Here is a 14,529-nt window from a genome sequence, read left to right on the forward strand (position 1 = left end):
AGCAGATGTGTCCCTCTCTCATCCCTCATGCTAACCCGACCCCCCCCCCCCCCCCCCCTTCATGTTTCTGAGCTCTCACAATAGTTTCCTCTATACAGCCCCCACCACCCCTACATCAAAATCTGCGTGCGTGTGTTTGTACGTGTGGTGTGTATCAATGGAGATAAAGCCTCTTTCCATCCCGTAAGAAGATTGACAGTTTCCCTTGCTCTCTCTATCACTCACTCACACCATATGGCTGCCAGTGCTTTCCAACTGTTCAGCTCCTAATCAATGGTGAGAAGTTCCTACGTAGCCTATAGCAAGTTCAATATGAAAACCACATTCTGAATGAATCCATGTTTTTAAAATAAAACAATTAGGCTCAGAAACATGTTTGGCACTGCGTATAAAAATGTATTGTATGTGTAACTAAAGCCTCTCCCTGTTGGATTAGTGAGAATGAGGCAGCGTAGATTGTGTGTGTGTGTGTGTGTGTGTGTGTGTGTGTGTGTGTGTGTGTGTGTGTGTGTGTGTGTGTGTGTGTGTGTGTGTGTGTGTGTGTGTGTGTGTGTCCACATGTTTGACTGTGTGTGTGGGGGGGGGGGTTAGTAACATTTTGCTGAAATCCTCTTAACGACAGGATTAAAAAAATTAAAGACAAAGATTTGAACAGATCTAGCTCTCTATTTCGCTCGTTGGCTCTCTGTCTCTCTATTTCTCTCTCACTCACTCTCTCTTGCCCTCTACAGGGGTATTATTGAAGCCAACTGACCTCCTTCTGGAAATAATACTGATTAAGACAGACAATTCCAAAGACAATCACCAAACAGTAAGAGAGAAATAATATATACCAGACGCTTTTATCCAAAGCGACTTACAGTCATGCATGCACGCATATGGGTGTTCCAGGAATCAAACCCACTACCGTGGCATTACAAGCACCATGCTCTACCAACTGAGCTACAAAGTAGACGAAAGTAAGCAAATCTAAGTGACAATGCAGGAGAGGACGGCTAGAGAACAGAGTACTTTTCCAGATGCACCAGTAGAGATGCACCGTCTCTCTCTTTCTCATTCATTCTCTCTATCTCATGGGAAAAGGTATGATGGAAAAAACATGCATAGATAGGACTTCCTTTTTTTTACAAGGAAACTTGATCCCCCTGATTTTTTACCATAACCTGTCAAAGCAGAGACAAAAAGGGATAAAATGCAGATCGAACAGCAAAATTATCACCACCACTCTTTGTTTAAACCCCTCATTCTGAACCTCAACCACTCAACACAACATCCCCAACGTCACCCCATTAGTCTGTGGTTTAACTCCACTGACAATATTCAAATTCCTTTAATCTATAGAGTTGGCTGCCAAACTAAAAAAATATAGTAAAATAGTTCACCCTGCTGTCTTGACAACGGGGCCGACCATAGGTGTATGTGGTGGTTGGGCGGGGTCAAAGGTGATGTGCTGAAGGGGGAGATGGTCAATTCATGGAGGCTGTATTTTTGGACCCCTGAAACAGGCAAGGGGGTATAAGGTTTAATGTGTGAATGGGGTTGTGTGTCTGGGAATCTGCGAATGCCCCAATTGTGGGGCTGAACTTGTGGCTCCCTAGGCAACTGAGACACTTTTTGGGCACTCAGCATTGCATGTAGTTTTTGTTTTTCACTCAACATGTAGCATACCTCACAACTGACATCTTTCAGATGTCCTGTTTTTTTACACTATCGAACATGGAGGATACATGAGTTCAGATCAAATTGTATTTGTCACATGCGCCGAATACAACAGGTGTAGAAGGCCTTACAGTGAAATGCTTATTTACAAGCCCTTAACCAACAATGCTTTACAAAAATAAAAATAAGTGTTAAGTAAAAAATAGATGAGTAGAAAATAGAAAATAAAAGTAACAAATAATTAAACAGCAGCAGAAAAATAACAAGCGAAGCTATATACATGCGGTACTGGTACAGAGCCAAGGTGCGGGGGCACCGGTTAGTCGAGGTAATTGAGGTAATATGTACATGTAGGTAGAGTTAAAGTGACTATGTATAGATTATAAACAGAGAGTAGCAGCAGCGTAAAAGAGGGGTCTGGGTAGCCCTTTGATTAGTTGTTCAGGAGTCTTATGGCTTGGGGTAGAAGCTATTAAGAAGCCTTTTGGACCTCGACTTAGCGCTCCGGTACCGCTTGCCGTGCGGTACCAGAGAGAACAGTCTATGACTAGGGTGGCTGGAGTCTTTGACAATTTCTAGGGCCTTCCTCTAACACCGCCTGATATAGAGGTCCTGGATGGCAGGAAGCTTGGCCCCAGTGATGTACTGGGCCATACGCACTACCCTCTGTAGTGCCTTGCAGTCAGAGGATGAGCAGTTGCCATACCATGATGCAACCAGTCAGGATGCTCTCAATGGTGCAGCTGTAGAACCTTTTGAGGATCTGAGGACCCATGCCAAATCTTTTCAGTCACCTGAGGGGGAATAGGCTTTGTCGTGCCCTCTTCACGACTGTCTTAGTGTGTTTGGACCATGATATTTTGTTGGTGATGTGGACACCAAGGAACTTGAAGCTCTCAACCTGTTCCACTACAGCCCCGTCGATGAGAATGGGGGCGTGCTCGGTCCTCCTTTTCCTGTAGTCCACAATAATGACCTCCTCCCTATAGGCTGTTTCATCGTTGTCGGTGATCAGACCTACCACTGTTGTATCATTGGCAAACTTGATGATGGTGTTGGAGTCGTGCCTAGCCATGCAGTCATGAGTGAACAGGGAGTACAGGAGGGGACTGAGCATGCACCCCTGAGGGGCCCCTGTGTTGAGGATCAGCGTGGCGGATGTGTTGTTCCCTACCCTTACCACCTGGGGGTGGCCCATCAGGAAGTCCAGGATCCACTTGCAGAGGGAGGTGTTTAGTCTCAGGGTCCTTAACTTAGTGATTAGCTTTGAGGGCACTATGGTGTTGAACGCTGAGCTGTAGTCAATGAATATCATTCTCAAATAGGCGTTCCTTTTGTCCAGGTGGGAAAGGGCAGTGTTGAGTGCAATAGAGATTGCATCATCTGTGGATCTGTTGGGGCTGTATGCAAATTGGAGTGAGTCTAGGGTTTCTGTTGATGTGAGCCATGACCAGCCTTTCAAAGCACTTCATGTTGGTATTACAGACACAGCCAGGGACAGGTTGAAAATGTCAGTGAAGACACTTGCCAGTTGGTCAGGGCATGCTCAGAGTACACGTCCTGGTAATCCGTCTGGCCCTGCGGCCTTGTGAATGTTGACCTGCTTAAAGGTCTTACTCACATCGGCTACGGAGAGCGTGATCACACAGTCGTCCGGAACAGCTGGTCCTCTCATGCATGTTTCAGTGTTACTTGCCTCGAAGCAAGCATAGAAGTAATGGAGCGTTTTTTCTGTTTGCTAATGGCCAGTTGGTCAGGGCATGCTCAGAGTACACGTCCTGGTATACAGCTCATTGAGTGCAGTCTTAGTGCCAGCATTGGTCTGTGGTGGTATATAGACAGCTATGAAAAATATAGATGTAAACTCTCTTGGTAAATACTGTGTTCTACAGCTTATCATGAGATACTCTACCTCAGGCGAGCAAAACCTGGAGACTTCCTTGGATTTCGTGCAACAGCTGTTGTTTACAAATATACATAGGCCCTCCGCCCCTTGTCTTACCAGAGATCACTGTTCTATCCTGCCAAAAAAGCTTAAACCCGCCAGCTGTATGTTAATCATGTCGTCGTTCAGCCACGACTCAGTGAAACATAAGATATTACAGTTTTTAATGTCCCGTTGGTAGGATAAACGTGCTCGTAGTTCGTCTATTTTTTTATTGATTGATTGTATGTTGGCTAATTGGACCGATGGTAAAGGTAGATTACCCTCTCGGCGACGAATCCTTGCAAGGCACCCGGACCGTCGTCCACGATATCTCCATCTTTTCCTCCTACGAATAACGGGGATGTGGGCCTTGTCGGGTGTCTGGAGTAAATCCCTCCCGTCCGACTCGTTGAAGAAGAAGAATTCCTCCAGTACGGGGTGAGTAATCGCTGCCCTGATATCAAGAAGCTGTTTTCGGTCATAAGACACGGTGGTAGAAACATTATGTACAAAATAACTTACAAATAACGTGAACAATAGCACAATTGGTTATGGGATCGTAAAAAAACGGCGGCCATCTCCTTCGGTGCCATTATGACAAAACATTTTTTAATAATAATAATCTTAATTAAAAAAATTAAAGATCTCACTGCGCTAATTGTAACATGCTGTCACATACCTATAGTTCTAGAAGGTGTTCATTGCATGATGCCAGTATGCTCAAATGACAAGAACAGGGTTGGGAAGGTTGTTGAAATCACCAGATCATCAACTGACACAATCTGATTGATTTCATTTTTCACTGTAGAGGCTCTTTAATTAAATTAAAGTAAAACTAGTATGGTACACTGGCAAACAGTCTGGAAACTCAGTGCTGAAAAAGACTGATATCATGTCTAGGACAACTGGCATTAGACTTACAGTAACTGGCATCAAGTGAGGCCAACTCCATATTTAACTTGGAGGACAATACAGATTCATACTGTGACTATGCAGGTCCTGCAGTTAGCTGGGTACTGCAGGTCACAATGTGACTACTGTGCCTCCAACATTCCCCTGTTAACTCAATGTCTAAAGGGAGCATAAACATTAGATGTTGCACAGACACCACTGCCAGAGTTGAGAAGTGTGTGTGTGTGGCTAAAATAGGGTATTATATTGCTGACAATCTACACATTACAAGTGTAACCTAAGCAGACTTGTTCATGCCTTCAGAGAGACATTCTAAATAATAAAATATATCAAGTTTCACACCAAAACACTGATGTTTGTTTACAAAACATTCTCAGTGAGCACATGCAGAAAGCTGAGACTAGACAACTCAACATCAGACTGTCTGTTGGCATTTGTTCATAAGAATAAGTGCAGCACAAATCCTTGACTATCACATAATAAAATGGTCGTGACAATGTTACAAAATAAAATCCAATTAAAGTTGATTGGTCATATGCACAGGATACAGTGTAAACGGTGCAATTAAATTCAACAGCTTAATGTAAAAAACCAACAGTAAGCAAACTACAAATTTCTTCATATATCCGGGTATATGGTGCATTATAGTCAACTTCATCCGCTAAATACAATTTTAACACCAGAAAACAGATCTTTGTCAAAAGGTGTGGAGATGCCGGGGATTGAACCCGGGGCCTCATACATGCAAAGCATGCGCTCTACCACTGAGCTACATCCCCTACATATAGTCTCAGTGAAAAACACACTAGTTATACTGTATAATATCTGAGCGTTATAGTTCAGTACAAAATAAAGTTAATAGTCAGTGTAGGAAGTATGAAACTCCTTGCACCTTTTTATTGCGCGTGCCTTCGTTTCATTCCATGTCTTTCTGCTAAAACATGGTTGTTATAATGTATCTGGTATGTACTACTTACTAGCGCTAAATTGCTACATTGTTTCATCACGCTCTGACAAACGCCGTCTTGAATATACTGCGACTGTGTGGTACGTGTAGGTAGATCATCGGATCTCAGTTTCGGTCTTCGATGAAGAGTTAGCAGCAGTAGCACATACATATCTCTTCTAGTTACGTTGACATTAGATACAACACCATGGCCGATAAAGCGTAGATACAAGGTGCAATTAAAACACAAGGAGAAGTCGTGCGGAACCTAAAGACAGAGAAAGCAAGCAAAGAGCAGGTCAGTATTCACGACGTTCAGTTTTATTGACAATTGGTGGAAACATAGACTCTCGTGCCATATGCGATAAACTAGCGGTAGCAGTGCCACAACACCGGCTTCGACGGTTCTCTATCAGATGAATGAATCGCAAAATAGCTAGCTAGCGTTAGCTCAATCAGAATTGGCATTCATGTCATGGCCATTGCGAAGTAAATAATGAATTATATTCTGAAGCACGTGGCTAAGGTAGCTAATAATAGTGACCCAAATTATTCAGCAAAAAATAGCTGTCAGGCATCACAGCTGATGATGCAATCTCCCTGTTATTTGGCATAATTAGCAAGATAGCTGTCATAACATGCGCAATTGTTAGTGGGCTGGTCAATCGTTGTACATTTGTTTTCCAGCCTGTTTGAATACATAGTTCCTTTCAATGGCAGAATGTTGAGATTATTGCACTGAGTCTGTCTCCACCTTTAGTCTCTCTATCCTCAACTGTATAGTTCTCTCTACCTCTCCCTAACCGTTTCTCTCTGCCTCTTTCTCTGTGTTTCTATATGTTTTTAATTTACCTGTGTCTGAATGCCAAAGGGCTGGAGCTCACTGACTTTTCAGACCTTCCTACATCACCAGGCCAGGGTCAGGTCGTGTTCAGTAGGTCACACAGTTTAATTATTTAGTTTTTATATCCTGATTTGTTCCTGGTGAACACGGCCCAGTGCTTGTCCGGTCCAGAGATAGGCCTAGTTCTGATTCCAGGGGTCAGTTAAGTCCTGCGCCCACCCATGTCTCTGGGCTGTGATAGGCCAGTTAGTTGGTTTGATTCTGGGCTGTGATTAGGCTTGTTGGTTTGATTGACCCCTGCCTCTCATGTTTTGTCATTTACATTTACATTTAAGTCATTTAGCAGACGCTCTTATCCAGAGCGACTTACAAATTGGTGCATTCACCTTATAATATCCAGTGGAACAACCACTTTACAATAGTGCATCTAAATATTTTAAGGGGGGGGGGTTAGAAGGATTACTTTATCCTATCCCAGGTATTCCTGGGATAGGATAAAGTCCTCGCGTGTTGTGATGATGCGTCATGCCTGCCCTCCTCCCTAGTGATAGGGTTGCTCACCACTTTTCTCCTGTTCTTCCTGCTCGATGCCAACCACCCTGCTGGGGCCAAATCTACGTCCATCATCATCTACCTCCTCCACATGTCACTGCTTGGGATCCAAACACGTCCACTGGATATTCCTGGATAACCCTGCTTTTGAATTGGATAACCCCTCACCTGGCTTGGTAGACCTTTTTTTCTATTGGACTGTACTGCTGATGTGATGCCGCACTCCTGAACGGCCATTTTTGGTTGTTGTTTTTTGGTTGCTTTTTCCTGCTGCGATGAATAGCCTGGGTATGGCATCCCTGCGTCTGTGTGCGGGGTTGGCGGGCCGTCGGTCTCGATTGTGTGTCCGCTCTCTACGCACCCTTTCTGGGATGACTGGGTCTCAGGTAAGACCCATATTCTGGAGGGTGGAATGGGGAGAATCGGTTCAAGGTCCTGGTGAACACTGATTTTTTTTAACCTTGTTTGTTTGTTTCTTTCCTAGATCGATGAGGAAGTGGCCAAATTGTTAAAGCTGAAGGCTCAGATTGGAGGAGATGAAGGCAAACACCAATTCACGCTCAAGACTGCTAAGGTATAGACTGCCACCATGGAGAGTGCACCTCACAGGCAGTGGATGATCATTAAGAGAACTTGTTGTGTAATATGTTTACTACTTGTCTTTATTGAAAGTCCAAATCACTAGGTGATGTATTGCTTATGCACTCTTTTTCTCTCTCGCCCTCCCATCTCTTCATCTCCCTCTCTCTCTCAGGGCACCAGGGACTATAACCCTAAGCAGATGGCCATCAGAGAGAGAGTCTTCAACACCATCATTCGCTGTTTCAAACGCCACGGAGCCAAGACCATCAACACGCCCGTCTTTGAGCTGAAGGTGTGTGTGCGTGGCAAATACACACACAAAACACACCATTGACGAAGAATAGAAAGAGATGAACTAGCCCCTCGATTTGTAATACATAATATACTTAGGTTGACCATTTCCTCCCATCTGTGATTTTGTAGGAAACGTTGACGGGGAAAGTACGGGGAGGACTCTAAGCTCATCTACGACCTGAAGGACCAAGGAGGAGAGCTGCTGTCCCTTAGATATGATCTCACTGTATCCTTGTATTAGTCCTGATGCATACATTGTTAAGTGGGATAGCTTGCAGATTGGTAAATTAATTCCCCACATTTTTCATAGTCATGCCTCTAAAGCAAACCAGCTGTATATCCCTTTATGGGTTTTATCCACGTTGTGAGCCAATCAGGTGTCTACTAGTCCTTGACCCCGCCCCCTCCCAGGTGCCCTTCGCCCGTTACCTGGCCATGAACAAGATCACCAACATCAAGCGCTACCACGTCGCCAAGGTCTATCGCCGTGACAACCCTGCCATGACCCGCGGCCGCTACAGGGAGTTCTATCAGTGTGTAAGCATCCGAGCGATCAAGTTATTGGGTGAAACGCAAACCCTGGTGTTAGACTTTCAACTTTAACATTGGAATAGTTCTTGGTTTCTGCTACATCCAGGTGTTTGTGGAAACACATTACCCATTTTCTAGCTCTCTGTGTGCGTCTCTCCCCCTCCCAGGATTTTGACACTGCAGGCCAGTACGACCCCATGATCCCAGACGCTGAGTGCCTGAAGATTGTCCACGAGATCCTGAGTGAGCTGGAGCTGGGAGACTTCCGCATCAAGGTAGGTCAGAAACGCATCCACGGTCAAACATCTTGAGATGCAATCTGAAGCAAGGAACTCATGAAAGGTGTGTATTTGTGGACGTACTCTTCCTAACTCTCCTCCCCACCATAATATCCTATCTGTGCAGGTGAACGACAGACGTATTCTAGATGGGATGTTTGCAGTGTGTGGTGTTCCAGATGACAAGTTCCATACCATCTGCTCCACAGTGGACAAACTGGACAAGGTAAACCCACCGCACTCATCCCAACTCTTATGTGGTTAAGGAAATGGAATGCTTAAACAATAAACCTGAGCAATATTTTAATATGCAAAACAAGTTGATAAGGATCAAATGTTTCTTTATTCTCTCTCTAAAGATGTCATGGGAGGATGTAAAGAGATGGTGAATGAGAAGGGTCTGTCTGAGGAGGCAGCTGATCAGATTGGACAATATGTCAGTATGCAGGGTGAGGACAGATCACACACGCAGACTGACCTTTGACCTTTCCCCTGTCTGAACTTGTCTGGTTGGTGTGTGTGTTCCAGGGGGAATGGACCTAGCTGAGCGCCTGCTGCAGGACGCTAAGATGTCGCAGAGCAAGCAGGCGTGTGCCGGCCTCACTGACATGAAGCAGCTCTTCCAGGTCACGGACAAGGTGAGAGGTTGTCTGGTGACCAAGGTGATATATGACTGAGGTAATCTGTCCATCAACAGCTTACTCTGTAGAGGCATTTAGTTTAACATACATAGTTTTGGGGGTCAGCGGTTATACACATATGATCAGCTGAAATTAGCCGGAAAGGTTGCAGTCCTTTTGCCATATCATTAATCTCGTGTTCCTTCCTCCCGCCTCCTCCCAATCTGTCCTCTCTCTCCTCCCCCAGGTGGTGTTTGACCTAAGTCTGGCCCGTGGGTTGGACTACTACACAGGAGTGATCTATGAGGCCATTCTGACTCAGACCGGCCCGGTCAATGTGGCGGCGACAAGGCAGAGGAGGGCGTGGGCAGTGTGGCGGGCGCTACGACAGCCTGGTGGGCATGTTTGACCCCAAGGGCAGGAAGGTGCCGTGTGTGGGGGGTCAGCATCGGCATCGAGAGGGTCTTCACCATCATGGAGCAGAAGGCTGAGGTAAGGAAGGGGGACGGGGCATTATCAAACTGTCTGATATAAGTGCCTGAGAGAGCCTGTGTCTGACTGGTGCGTTGGGGTCTGGCCCCCCAGGCATCGGCGCAGAAGGTGTGCACCACAGAGACTCAGGTCATGGTGGCCTCGGCACAGAAGAACCTCCTAAATGAGACACTCAGACTGAACGCCGGGATCAAGGTGTGTGTTCGATCTAAGATTGATTACAGTGAGTGAGAGATGTGCGTGTAGTTAATTTCCACTGCTGAAAAGGCTGTGTGGGTAGTGGCTATTCGTAAGAGGAACCGTTTAATAGTACTGATATGACCGTGTGTGTTTAAGAAGAACCCCAAGCTGCTGAGCCAGCTGCAGCACTGTGAGGACTCTGGGATCCCCCTAGCGGCGATCCTGGGGGAGCAGGAGCTCAAGGACTGGGTGGTGAAACTCCGAACAGTCCACAGCCGAGAGACACACACCAAACTCCCTCTGTCTGGTCTCCTTCACCATTAGCAGTTACCATACCTGTTATGCTACTTAAAGTCCCCAGGACATTCACAGTATTTGGCAAGACTGCCTTCTCTTCTTGTGCACCAGATGCATGGAATAGTCTACAATCCATATGTTAGTGCCACGGAATGAATGTAAAATATTGATGGGAGTGTAAATGCTTTTTTTTTTAGGCTAGATCATGTAATGTATTGATTGTTGCTGCCTTGGCCAGGTCTCCCTTGAAAAAGAGACACTGGGTCTCAAATGGGCTTTTCCTGGTTGAATAAAACACCACCCCTCAAACATGTTTCTCTCTGGTCTGGTTCTCAGGTTGACGAAAATGAGAGCAGAACTAGCAGAGGAAATCAAGAAAAGGACCTCAGACGTCTAAGTCATGCCTGACAACAGCACCCCGGCTCATCACCCGATAGACCCAGAAAGTTAACCACAGGCGAACAGGTCTCACCGCTGACCACCCAAAGCCCTCCACGTTCCACTCGTCCAGGCCTCTCTCATTAATGGTCTTAATAAAAAGGCAGTGGTTTCATGCCAACTACCCAGACACCTGCGTAGCCTCAAGGACAATGAACTTAAGACAATAGTATGACAGAGGCACTGTTGCAAGTTGCTTCAGTCTGAGCACTAAGGTAAAATATGCTTAAGGAGAAAAATGCCTGTTCTTTTGACCCACCAATAAACTGATTCATCTGATATTTGCTTGATTAACTTAGTTCAGTTGAGCATATTTCAAATGTATACCACACACCTGCTAGACATTTGACAAATCTCATTTTATTATAATGAGAAACAATTAAATGGTGCAGAAACATGCAAAAGTGGTTCAAAAAAAAAGTAAAATCATGCATCTACTTACTAAATATAAAAGAGTGCAAAACATTTAAGTATTTTCATAATTAAAACAAAGTAGGGGATCTGTGCTTCAACACCATCAGGCCCTGTACAGAGCGCTGAGGACCTGCTGGGCTGTAGCTCTGCGAGCCTCTTCCTGTATGGCTCCAGGGGTGGGGCCGGGCAGAGTCTGCACCATCCCAGTGAAGGGTGTGGCCAGCCCCGGCACATACACCCGGTAGCTGAAGCACAGGAACCCGTCAGGCCCCATGTGGCGGTACTGCAGGTCATAGAGGGGCTTCCCCTGCCCGTACACCTCACACACACCCTGGAGCAGGGCTGCTGCATCCACAGGAGGCACCATGGTCGCCCCCCTGGGGGATTCAGGAGCAGCGTGCACCATGGGAGAGGGCGCCCTCACAGCCCGGGAGAAGGCAGGGAGCTGACGCTGGGCGAGGTGCAGGGGAGGCCGGGGGCTGTCCAGGAGGGAGCAGCGAGGAGGTTTGGGAGGAGAGGAAGGAGGGGTTTTGGAGGGTCTGGGAGGCTCTTCGTGCTTGGGCCTAGAAGAGGACTGCCACTTCAAAGTGATGGCCAGCCCGAAGCGTTTTTTAAAGGCTGCAGAGAGAGGGTGGAAAGGCAGACGGAAAACATTGAAGGTCAGATGGGAGCATTTCAAATGTAAGAGTTACTAACAGAAAGCTTTGTGTGCGCTGATCAGTACACTGAATCTCCATGAGAACCCTGGCCTACCTTCAATCAGCACCTTCTTGGCCATGGAAGCTGCATGGTGGGAGGCATAGACCACCACTGCAGACATCCCCTGTTCCCCAGGCCCTGCTCTCAGGGACACGCCCTCTACCCCCTCAGAGAAGTCCAGCAGCACCTGCAGGTGGGACACAAGAATTACACACACAGACCAAACGTCTAGAAAACTGTAAATTCAGCGATTTTTGTAATGTTCTGTTTCTACATGCATCATTCCCACCCCACAAGTCCCTCCACCTGAACCACCCACCCCACCCTCCTGACCTGCAGCAGTTGCTCCCTCCTTGTGCTGGTGGGCAGCTCCCCAAGACAGAGCTGACGTTTCTCCGTGCTGCGCCGTACACCGAGGCGTGCCCCTGACTCGAGGGCACGGCCATGCAACGAGCGGATGGCGGCAGCGGCCGAGGCAGGGCTGTCGTACTTGGCGTAGGCAAAGCCACGGTTCTGTCCGCTGAAGTTCATCATGAGGCGGAACTCCCAGAGAGGGCCCACGGCACGGAACAGCGGAATCAGCTGGTCCTCAAAGACATCCCGCGGGATCTGGCTGATGAACACCTCACAGCCCGGCCCAGGGGGGGCGCCAAGCCAGTCTAACCACCAGAGGGAGCAGTGGAGTCAGGAGTGGCTTCACTAGATTGGCTTTGACTTGCAAGTTATTTTCTCTCCCTAGCCTTTCCCCTAACTTTTTGATGTTTACAGATCTGAAGGGTATGGATAAGTATAAGCAGTGTAATGGTGGAACTTTTTCCACTTTACAGATCTGCAAACATCGGAGGTGCCCAGGGACTTACTCATTACGCGGATTCTGTTGCAAAACATTTCTTAAGTGGAGGCAAATGGAATGGTGAGGGACCTACCGGAATGTTCAATAGAAACTGTTTGCTTTAGTTTGCTTCTGGAACGGTTAAGTAATAAATACACCCCTGGTGAATTTGCCTTAATTCCAATTGGCTTGCCAGTCTGTTCACTGTAGATGAGTAAGTTCTCCATGTGTGAGCTGATCACTTCATCACCAACAGGTGTGTCGTTAGGGAGTGATTAGGTAAAATGGCTATTGCCATGCTATGTAGGACATGGAGTAGGCATATCATCTTAGAGATTTTGCCAATATTAATCCACAACGCTACAGTTCTTCTTACATTGAAGAATAGATACTTCCAGTGGTGGAAAAAAAAGTATCCAATTGTCATACTTGATTAAAAGTAAAGATACTTTTACATGGGTCATTTTCTATTAAGGTAACCCAGTAAAATACTACCTGAGAAAGTCTAAAAGTATTTGGTTTAAATATACTAAAGTATCAAAAGTAAATGTAATTGGTAAAATATACTTAAGTATCAAATGTATAAATGTCAAATTCCTTATATTAAGCAAACCAGAGGCACAATTTTCATATTTTTTTGGATAGCCAGGGGCACACAAACATTATTTACATACAAGGCATTTGTGTTTAGTGAGTCCACCAGATCAGAGGAAGTAGAGATGACCAGGGATGTTCAATTAATAAGTGCATGAATTGGACCATGTTCCTTTCCTGCTAAGCATTATAAATGTAACGAGTACTTTTGGGTGTCAGGGAAAATGTATGGAGTAAGAAGTACATTATTTTCTTTAGGAATGTATTGAAGTAAAAGTTGTCAAATATATATAGTAAAGTACAGATACACCCAAAAATGACTTAAGTAATACTTTACGCCACTGGATACCCCAACAACAAACTGTCTGATACCTACCACTGAAAACATGAGCATTTGCAGCACCATAGGCCATTTGGTTCCAATCATACATACCATCAGGTGGACCTCCATATTTCCTCTGGCCATTGACCTGGGTCAGTTTGACGTCAGTCTCCTGCAGCCACATCTCCAGCGCCTTCAGTCGCTCCGGGTTCAACACCTGCTAGAACAGAAGGATTGAGACGTTTATCTTTTCAATCTACTCTATGAAGACATGTCGTTGTGAGACTATTAATCTGTCAATATATAGTCAAATTTTGAACATGTGCTTTCTTGTTATCCAACGGAGAGGCCTCTGCACTTGACATGTGGGTCTTGTAGATCAATACTAACCAATTAACTGTTTTTGCAAACCATCCTACTGAATCAAAGTTAACATTTTGCGACCTTTATAATACCCGAGAACGGCTCTTATTTACAACTAGAAACACTTCGGTTGATACTGACAAATAAGTAGGCTACGGGTGTTGAATTGTATGAGCAAATGTTTTCTCTGAAACAAGCAACATTTCGAGAACTTCACTTGCAAAAGGCATTAATTGCACACCATTGTCCAGTGTGTGCATCATATTACATGAAGGCCGCAACTAGTGAAATGCTTTAGAGACACGTCCATGGCAAGTTATCGGTGTCATGTTCATAAACAACGCTTTAAAACAAAAACGGTGTTATGCTATTTCAGTTTACCTGACTTGAACGCTCCTCCATTATCCTAGGTCTCGAAAAAGTAGCAACAATTACCGAAACTGATTTCTAGTCATTAGTGGTACCACGGTGAAATCCCGTGACCTTCGGTAAAAATCGATTGGATCACTGAGGAGGTTGGGGGCGTGTGCAAAGGTGGTTAAATTAGTCAGGTTTGAAGACCATGGTGATGGAAAGGCCATTTGAAGCAGTAAATGTTGAAAGTAATTTAGAGAAGAAGCCTCAAAGTATTTGAACGGCACCGGGTTTCGACAGGTGCATTTTCAACAGGTGCATTTTCAACAGGTGCATCCTTCGCTATTCCTGAGCCGAATGAAACATTTAAACGAAACAACTACACGTTTCAAATGATGA

At 45.5% G+C, this 14,529-nt stretch overlaps 1 protein-coding gene, 1 non-coding gene and 1 pseudogene across 3 annotated transcripts; 1 reads left to right on the plus strand and 2 right to left on the minus strand.

The window, feature by feature from the left end:
- Nucleotides 1-5,205: 5,205 nt before the first annotated feature.
- On the minus strand, nt 5,206-5,277 carry trnaa-ugc (transfer RNA alanine (anticodon UGC)). Its single transcript has one exon. It is a non-coding gene; the product is annotated as a tRNA-Ala (tRNA).
- A 140-nt stretch (nt 5,278-5,417) lies between these two features.
- On the plus strand, nt 5,418-10,831 carry LOC106604698 (histidine--tRNA ligase, cytoplasmic-like; annotated as a pseudogene). Its single transcript, XR_014392310.1, has 13 exons — nt 5,418-5,742; nt 7,021-7,226; nt 7,325-7,414; nt 7,595-7,714; nt 7,846-7,942; nt 8,128-8,253; nt 8,415-8,522; nt 8,653-8,751; nt 8,885-8,974; nt 9,054-9,163; nt 9,393-9,637; nt 9,731-9,836; nt 9,948-10,831. The product of XR_014392310.1 is annotated as a histidine--tRNA ligase, cytoplasmic-like (transcript).
- Nucleotides 10,832-10,896: 65 nt separating this feature from the next.
- On the minus strand, nt 10,897-14,205 carry dnd1 (DND microRNA-mediated repression inhibitor 1). Its single transcript, NM_001279131.1, is given in 5 exon segments — nt 10,897-11,584; nt 11,720-11,852; nt 11,999-12,324; nt 13,525-13,630; nt 14,158-14,205. Coding segments are annotated over 5 exon segments (1,101 nt in total). The 5' UTR covers nt 14,179-14,205; the 3' UTR covers nt 10,897-11,069.
- Between the last annotated feature and the right edge of the window lie 324 nt (nt 14,206-14,529).

Source organism: Salmo salar, chromosome 05 (genome assembly GCF_965601325.2).
Source record: "Salmo salar chromosome 05, fSalSal1, whole genome shotgun sequence".
Lineage (NCBI taxonomy): Eukaryota > Metazoa > Chordata > Actinopteri > Salmoniformes > Salmonidae > Salmo > Salmo salar.